Source organism: Rhagoletis pomonella, unplaced genomic scaffold (assembly GCF_013731165.1).
Source record: "Rhagoletis pomonella isolate Grant_MI unplaced genomic scaffold, Rhpom_1.0 Rhpom_scaffold_00004, whole genome shotgun sequence".
In the NCBI taxonomy this organism is placed as follows: domain Eukaryota; kingdom Metazoa; phylum Arthropoda; class Insecta; order Diptera; family Tephritidae; genus Rhagoletis; species Rhagoletis pomonella.
Window position 1 is genome coordinate 27,548,563 of NW_023458558.1, and position 9,050 is coordinate 27,557,612.

General features: G+C 35.2%; 2 protein-coding genes across 2 annotated transcripts; one reads left to right on the plus strand and one right to left on the minus strand.

Moving 5' to 3' along the window:
• Nucleotides 1–1,024: 1,024 nt before the first annotated feature.
• On the minus strand, nt 1,025–4,633 carry LOC118738179 (probable serine/threonine-protein kinase DDB_G0281745). The gene is made up of 4 exons (XM_036469103.1): nt 4,535–4,633; nt 3,499–3,655; nt 1,254–1,937; nt 1,025–1,174 (listed from the first exon to the last, which is right to left on the minus strand). Exons 1-4 carry the CDS (start codon nt 4,631–4,633, stop codon nt 1,044–1,046), a joined length of 1,071 nt encoding a protein of 356 aa, XP_036324996.1. The 3' UTR covers nt 1,025–1,043.
• Nucleotides 4,634–6,434: 1,801 nt separating this feature from the next.
• Nucleotides 6,435–8,710, plus strand: LOC118738180. Its single transcript, XM_036469104.1, has 3 exons — nt 6,435–6,449; nt 6,800–6,926; nt 8,558–8,710. The coding sequence occupies exons 1-3, from the start codon at nt 6,435–6,437 to the stop codon at nt 8,647–8,649; spliced, it is 234 nt and encodes a 77-aa protein (XP_036324997.1). The 3' UTR covers nt 8,650–8,710.
• The last annotated feature ends 340 nt before the right edge of the window (nt 8,711–9,050 follow it).

The window sequence follows — 9,050 nt, forward strand, 5'->3', positions numbered from 1 at the left end:
GAAAAGACTTTAAACATGGTTGAAAGACATTAGGTTACGATATGTCGCGTGTGAAAAAGAAGAAACGAAAAACAGCGTATAGCTGTGACGTCATCCGCAATCCGTAGCAATTGCATTTTGTTTACATTTTGATGCCTTTTTGTGCTATACAATTACTTATGTACATGTAACATATAACCTCAAAACTTTAAAGCCCGATAAAAAAATAAATCGACGTGACCCAAGAAATACATATCGGGATGCCAAAGTACACCAGACACACGTTTCAAGCCTCTTGAATTTTTGAAAGAGTTCAAAATTGTCGTACCAAATGGGCCATTCCGTTTGGAACTGGTGTGACATTTTACTCCAGAATGTAATCAGGTGTTAGTTATAACTATGTCGTCGGAACTTATACTACAGCGAAGGATATTTTGTGGCATAAAATTGCTTTAACTAAAACACCAAATCATTTCTTAGTTCTATGTAACGATCATTTGAATGAGTGTAACTGGTGGGACTCTGAAAAGAACTCTATTTAACCTATGTGCACTCAAAAATGAAAACACAAAATTTTCGCAAAAGAAGTTTTTGTGTTGTAAAATATGAGCTTTATGCTATCGTTTAAAAAAAAATTGGTTTATATAATATTCATATTAAAAAATATTTAAATTTGTAGATGGTGGGACATGTGACCTTGTGACTGGTGTAAAATAATTATGCATGAAATAAAAGTAGTAAAAGTTTCCATAGACAAACATTACAACTTATTTTTATTTGTTTAATATCCTCCAACTGATTATTGAAATGTTGTCATTTAAAAGAGGTTACTACTGAAATAGAGATAATTTGGGCATTTTAAAAATTTATCGTTTTCCTCTTTTACATGGAATTACCGAAATTTTTTTTATTTTTAAATTTTTTGTCTAAAATAATTTATTTCGTAATTAAATAAACTAGTAACAACAATATCTATAAACAATACAATAATACTACATTTACGACACCGAAAAAAGCCATCAATTATCCAACAAACAACCATTAATCCCATCAGCGCCACCACACTAAACCAATTTATTCAAGAAGTTGATTCGTTCTGGTTTAATGATGAAAACAAATTGATTTATCGTGTAAGCCTTTTCAAATTGATCGCGCATTTGATAGAGCGCTCGTGCGGTTGATGGATTCCGGACATCTGCAAATATTAAAAAAAAAACAATTATTTAATTTATAAACCTAAATATTCCGACAACGTTACAGCCGCTTCAACGAACCTTTAGCCAGTTGCATTGGTATAATGTACGCGTTCTTCTGTGATTTCAAAATTAAAACATCGGTACTGTTCAGGCCATTTGGCAGTTCCAGCGCATTTGGATTGGAGAGTGGTGCGAGGCCAGGTGTTTCCAACGGTGCTTCACCATTGGCCTCCAACAACGTGGAGGCTAAAATACGCGCCGCTTCTAATGTGAGATTTTGGCTAGGCGTCAGCAGAGTAGTTGTGGGCTCCTCGATCATAAGCAGCTGTGCGTTGGTAATAGGCGCAGCGGTTAGTTGCTTTGTAATATCAGCATATTGTTGTTGTCTTTGTTGTTGCTGCGGTGGCTGATGTTGAGGCTGTTGAGGCTGCGGCTGTTGCTGTTGTTGCTGACGTTGATATTTTGATTGCAATTGTGGTTGTGGTTGGGTGGCAGTGGCTGCTGAAAGTTGATCTACAAACGACCTAGGGAAAAGTTTCGGCAACGGCACCTGGTTAGCTTGTTGTGGCATGGAGTACAGGAATGGTGCGGAACCAGAAGCTGGTGCAGCATAAGAAGTGTACAGCGTTTTGCTGGCTTGTGGCACTGTGCTTAAATTTTTATTGCTAAACTGTGTTGCTGGTTGAGACATTTTGTTGACCAGCTGTGATTGATATGCCGGTTGTCTGACACTGTTTGAGTTGTAGTCAATCGATTTCTCAGCTGGAAGAAATAAAATATGATTTATTTAAATGCGTATTATTGTATGCTTGTACTCAAAAAGAATGTTAGCTAAATAACTAAAGAAGTATTAAAATAAAACTAAAGGAAACCCGACTCCCGCCCCACCTAATGGCAAACTCTTGTGTGGAGTTATTTCTTTCCATTTAAGTAATATGTATACGTCGTCATATGAAAAAAAAAACAAATCTGATCGTAAATATGGATTTTTCAAATATCTCCTGCGCCCCCTACCGGACAAACTCTTTGTGGTGTTATTTCTATCCATTTGAGTAACATACTTTCTAATCAGAAAAAACTCGGACCAAAAATAGGGATTTTCAAAATATCTCGGCTCCTACGCCATCTATCGGGCAAAGTTTGTTGCGCAATTTTATATATATATTTTATATTATTAATATGTATTCCAAATATGTAGCATACCGTATCATAAATAAATACGAGCGTTTTCTATATCTGGACACCTGCTCCACCTAGCGGTCTCATTCATCATCCATATTGCATAGCTCATCGGGGAGTCAGTTAAAAATGTATTGTAAGATTTTATTACACACAGGAAAACATAGTAAAAGCTGTAAATCGTAACTATAAATAAATCTGACGTTGTCCTTTTGCCTCGGCTTATCGGTTGGATTACAACTTGTAGAGGACTGTAGGAGATATTGGACCTCAATTTCTGATAAATTCAAAATAACCCTAATGTGTGAAGCCTCGCCTAGGTTAGGGTGGTACATAAAGTGTCGTTTTTCACCTATGCATTTTCTTCAGAATTGTTTATTATTTGAAATGATATTAAAACTAAGCTTTTCCGATGCCTGAAAGTCCTGGTATAAACTAGGGCCATGAAACAAGGAATGGTAAAGTGTCAAAAAATATTAAAATTTTTTAAAAGATCATAGTGGGTGATGGTAAGTATAAGCAAAAAATTTAAAAAATTAGAAAAAAATAAAAATTCGTGCGACTTTGATTGATTTGATTTAAAACACCTGGTCTACTGCTACAACCTTTAGGTCCTATTCAAGTGAATCGGAGTGTATGCATTTCTGATGATGTCCGAAGGCCCTACCTCGCCGTTGAACTTGAAATTTAATTTTATCGAAAAGTAAATTTTCTGTTATTTTTCTTTCTTGACATACCACTCTGCCATTTTTTCAGAAAATAAGATCTGATTGGCCGCAGATGTTCGGAAATTAACCACAAATGTGACTACATATACGCTTAACTCCAAAATCACCATTAGCATGCCATTTATGACTTTGAATCTCACAATTAAATGCCTTAATTTTTTCATAAAAAATTCAGCTCTTGTCAAACTTAGCTGGGAGATAAAATCACTTTCGGGGTTTTCATTGAAGCTGTTCACACCTTCCGGGTTATTAGGTTATCTGGTTAAAAATTATTATTCTGTAGTGTAATTTATTTTTGTAAAAAAAAAATAAAAAAATATAACCTCATAACCTAATAAGCAGCCAAGTGTGATCAAACCTCATTATCATTCCTCAATTTGATTTGAAAAAAATAATAATAATAATAATCTGCTTACCATAGCTCTCAGTTGTAGGAGGTGGTAGGTATTCATTATTCCTTTGCTGTGGTTTGATTGGATGATTTATACGCAAAGGCGACACAGTCGCCCCATTAATAAGCCACAAATTTTGGTAACACACGCACATAAATAACAGCAGTTTCACAAATTGAGCCTGAAAAACAGTTCAATTTGGTTTGAATTCACATTTATCAGTTATTCTGTTCAAACATTTTATACCATGATCCCGTCAGATTTGTTAGGAGTTCCGTCGTCCGACTGTGTTACTTATTTTAATTTAACTTTTTTACACTAACTACTCGTAGTTCAATTGAACGTACACGATCCAACAAAGATTTTTACTAAACTAAATTCGCACAATTGCAAAGGTTTATAAATCAAAGTTATATCGTTGCGGCACTTCTTGTCAGTGGAACAATGAGGCAATGCGCATTTACAAACAAACGATTGAGAAAAGTGATCTTCATTTGTCAATTACATAGCGTTACCTTGTCTGCAACACTTGACTGGAGGTAAAACGGCAGCAGCTATAGTATTACAACAGTAACAAGAACTCAATAGCAGTGGCTGCGTTAATGGATCCGTTACTTGCACCAATACAAATACAGCAATTCAACTGAACAAACCACTCAAAGATAATTATAGATCAAGCAAGACAAAAAAAAAAACAGTAGCTGAAAGAAACAATCTAGCAAAAAAATAAATAAAAGTTGAGTTTTACGGCCCTGGCATCCATTCATGCCGTCGACCAACTGGCTCATCAATAAATAAAAGTACATCACCTACGAGTTGGCCAAGCGTAAAACCAAACAACGGCAAACGAGGCAATTTACATTCGATCTTTTTATAGTCGATTAAATTATCAAGAGCAAAATCAAAAGCATCCCCACTTCTTAGAAGCAAGTTAAACTAAAACGGCGCGACGCAGCGGACTGTGCGAACGTTCATTGATCTCACTTCGAACACCGCGTACAACAACCGAGATAATTTAATTTGTGCATGCGTTTCTAACCGAAACAGTTTCTCAATTTACCAGTAGTCGACTGATCCACCAGCTAACACACTGGCCTAGTGTCGATGGATGCTCTGGTTTGTAGTGCGCAAGCGTGAATGGCCCATAGAAATATTGCATTTCAAGTGCGCTGCTGTACAATTATGGGTTATGTTTTGCTACTCATTTTGATGACTAATCAGCCTGTATGAAAGCACTCAGCTAATGACAACAGTTGCACGTTGTTAGTGACTTTCTGTTGGCATTGGATAATTTTGGTCTACTCAAATGACTTACACACTAAGTGCTGCGTTTAAGGCTGAAGATGAGTGGTCACTGACAACAAAAAAAAAGGCCAATACATATATCAGTATGTAATTTTTTCAACTAACGAAATTGGAATTTGAATGCATTAGGGTTTTAGGACATCCAATAATTCCGGATTGTATCTGTGGCGCTTCCTTGTCAAAAGGTAGGTGTACAAGGAAAATTAGAATAATAGGATGATAACCACACCCATCGCGAAATATATTTACTTCATCTGCCATAATAGTTTGAGGTTAGTTCAGGACTATTTCGGGAACCTTCCCGGTCTGGTTCGGGACCATTTCGGTACTAGTTCGGGACACATTTGTTTACATATCAAACTTCATGAGTACCTGCTACTCATGGCTCTTTTTCAGGATTTCACAGTTCTCATAATTGCAAATTTGTAAAGTCTAAACTAAAAATTGTTGATTATTCCTCAAAAAGTGTATTCGTGATACACTTTTGCAAATACTTTCAACTAAGATATCCAGCTCTAAAGTATTTAACAACTTTTTTCGTGACACAGCCTAATGTACATAAAGTGTACATTGCTCGAGTAACGAGTACGCAGAGACCGATTCCGCTCACCTCATAAATAACACTTAAACCAACAACACATTCACAACATGTTGTAAGCATCATAATATCGTAAAACTTTCCAATTAAATATAACGTGTAAAAATGTTGAGGGGATTTGTTACTACGCAACAACGTTTTTGAACTGATAGCAAATATAGGGCAATAGGGCATGTAATTAGATCTTATTATACCCTACGAATATCATCAAAGAACTAAAGACGTTATTTTACACTGAACATTTTCCCGATATTACGACGCCTACGGCGAGTTGTGAAATCACTAAATATTAGTTTTTTTTTATGTAGTACGATTCATTTGATTTTGAAAGGGCAACAAAATTCTAGTAAAAGTTTCTTGAGTGCGAATATTTTTATGAAGACAGGATATGTATGTAGATCACCTCAGAGTATATAAACATATTTTTGTATTCATTCATCCACAGTATTTAAAGACCCATAAAATCTCATTAAAACAAACCATTGCCGCGAATTAAATTAAATCACCCGACATAATTACCATGTAAACAGGCTAAAAATACCCACTTTCAATTTTACACATCACTTAATATTTTGAAAGCACAGAAAATATGTATCAGGCAAAAGCAAAACTATGCCAGTTTAATAGATATTGATATCAATATCAAAGCAGCTAATAATAATACAAAAAATTTATTTAAGTTATGCGCTAACAAAGAAGCGCCAACCGGCACTGTAGAGTCTACAGTGTAGACGATTTGGTCGCTATTAGTGCCAAAATTGATTTAGTTAACCCAAAAAAAAAACTGGCAGCGAATTTCGCAAAAACAAACCTGAATTTAAAAATATTTTTTGTTTTTTAATGCTGCTAGTTTAGTAATACTCGATACTACTAATTATGTACTAAATGATAAAACATGTTTGTGAAAATGAAATTTGAATTTTTTAATCTGTCATGAGAAATGGCTGAGCGCGATGGTCTATAAATTGAAAATTCAAAGCCTGAAAGCGTCTTAGACAACAGTGAATTGGTGAAGTGATAAAGCGCGATAGTAATACATACCTAGATACAATTAAAAATGAAAGCGTTTTTGGTAAGTTGAAGGCTGCTGGTGAATAATTGTTCGAATACCAACATTTTAATTCGAAAAATATTGAGATATGTATTCTTATTCATTTGAAAAATGTGTCACTGTGCTGAATTGCATTTTTGATTGAAATTTAAAATTGTCTTGTCAACGGCCACATTGCTTTCAACTATTAGTCAAACGATATCGGTATTCTCTATGTCTTGCAAAGCCCTTGCATGACACACGGATTGCATAGTCTGCAAAGTGTTACCGTCGGAAAACTGGTTCTACCGTCCAAACTGTGTACCTTGCAAGGGTTTTGCAAGACCTAGAGAATACCCTAATTTTGTTCTTATACGTAATTTATTTTACAGATTATCTTCAGTGTCTTGGCTTGCCTTTTTCTCCTGGTATCCGCAGCGCCAGCCGATCAACCCGGAGTACATTTTTTGAGTTACAGCAATGATCAGGATTTTGAGGCAATACAAAAACAAATCATCGGTAAGTTCACTTAGGTAATTGCCGGGAGTGCTTCTTATGGTCTGAAAATTAATTGTTGAAGTTAATCAACAGTCTCTACTTAAATAGGCTATCTGAATTTAGACCTAAGAGTTGCTGAATTCTAAAGTAAAATAAAAAAACGTAAATATGTATTTCGGAGTTGCCATATGCCAAAGTAAATCAAACATCGGTAAATAATCTGATTTAAAGTGCCATTTATGTTTTTAGAACGAGTATATGGCTAAATATTTACTAACCAAATTTTTACGATTTACCTCAACTCACCTTACCTCACATCAACTGAAATCTACTCAATTCACTTCATATCAACATCACAACTCATATCAATTCACCCTAATTCAGCTAAGCAAATTTTATTTCCGAAAATCCGGAAATAGTCCGGGGAATCCCGAATATCACGAAACAGTCCCCAAAAACACGAGTAGTCCCAAGAATACTGAAACATTCCCAAATAAATCTTCAAGTAAATAGTCCCGAAAATTCTGAAATTATTTATTTCTTTACTTGCATACTGACTAAGTAGCAAGTGTTTAGTATTTAATCATATCACAAGTACAAATAACTTCCCGGAAATTCTCTCGACGTCGCACTGATTCCGTATAGAGCCTGGCTAAATTTCGGTAACTGAGATTTTCTCAACAGTGCTAAAACTGTTTCTGGTATGGAAACTCTGCTACAGATAATTTATTCCGGCGCTCCGGTTGCCTTGAAACAAGTGTATCTTCTTAGTGCCTGGACTGGCTCCAGAATAGTTATTTCTCTTTAAGATAAACACTTTTGGATTTGGGAAGATTTCCTTAGCTGAGATACTTTTTAGCAGTTCCTAGGCTGGCAGTATGCTACAAAATCCTACCTGGGGTAACCAATTCTGTTGCTCGCAAGTTTTTTCTGGCATGGGTTATCGTGATTTCGAGAAGGCAAGCTCTGGTAGCCATACAACAATAAACTATCAGGGCACTGGGTATTTTCTCCAAAGCTAAACTTTCTGTACCAGAGGTTAGACTGTCTGTTGTATACCAGAATCCATCAGAGATTTTCATTTCTAAAGTTGGAGAGCTTTTCTGGAAGAAAATGTTCTCTCTTAGTCTCCGGACTGCTTCTGGCACTCAACACCTTGAATTGGCAACGGATCCTGGTGCTGGCTAGATATGCCTGACAATGATTTCCTTGTCACTTTTCGAAAAGGGTTTTTAGGTTGTTCTCTAGAATTACTGAAAATACCCAGTCTTATATTTTATATCAGGGACTGTATGGAAGCTTTAAATAGTACTTCGGCGACATCCATTTAAGAGAGCTTTTAAGTGAGAGCCTGTACTTTTAGTGTATAGTACTTACAAACATTAAAGTGTAAAAATGTGTTCAATGTGGACCAGCTGTTTTCGGTATCTGCTGCTAATACATAGTGCAAGGAAGTAAGGTAGAAATTCTTGCTAATAGAAGAGGTTTTTGGTCAGCTTATTGATTTTTTTCAATGGACCTATTTTTATACATTTCGGGTCCCAAGATCGGATACTAAATTACTTAGTATGATACCATACTATAACTGAATTCTAGTTAAAAGTCATGTATGTATATGTGAGCTAATCGCTTTATCGTAATTCTCTTTACAGCTCAGTACGAAAATCTTGGAGGCAGTTCGCAATTCCATGAAGTGCAAAGTGCCAGCGTGGTTCATCCCAATACATTGAAAATCAATATATAAAAGTCAAACAAATAAGCAAAGTTGTACGGTTGTGTTATAGCTCTATAAGAATTTTTATGTATACAAACGCATAAACATACGAGATAACATGGCTATGTAGCAGAGTTGTGAAAAATTTATATATTTTTTTAATGCATAGCATTTTAATGTTAATGTAAAAAATTAATGCATTTATTGCTAATGTTTTGTTTTTTTTTTTTTTGCATTTACAATACAATTTTTTAATGAATGCCATTGCAATAATTTATTGCATTAAAAGTATAACAAATATTAAAAACCCAATAACTAATTTTATTTTGAAGTAAAAAATCTTTGTTGACGTTAGGGTAGGATTTTAAGATCAAAAAAGATAGTGCCGGAAGTTAAGGCTGGTTTTCACTTTGCTTAATTGAATGGCATTT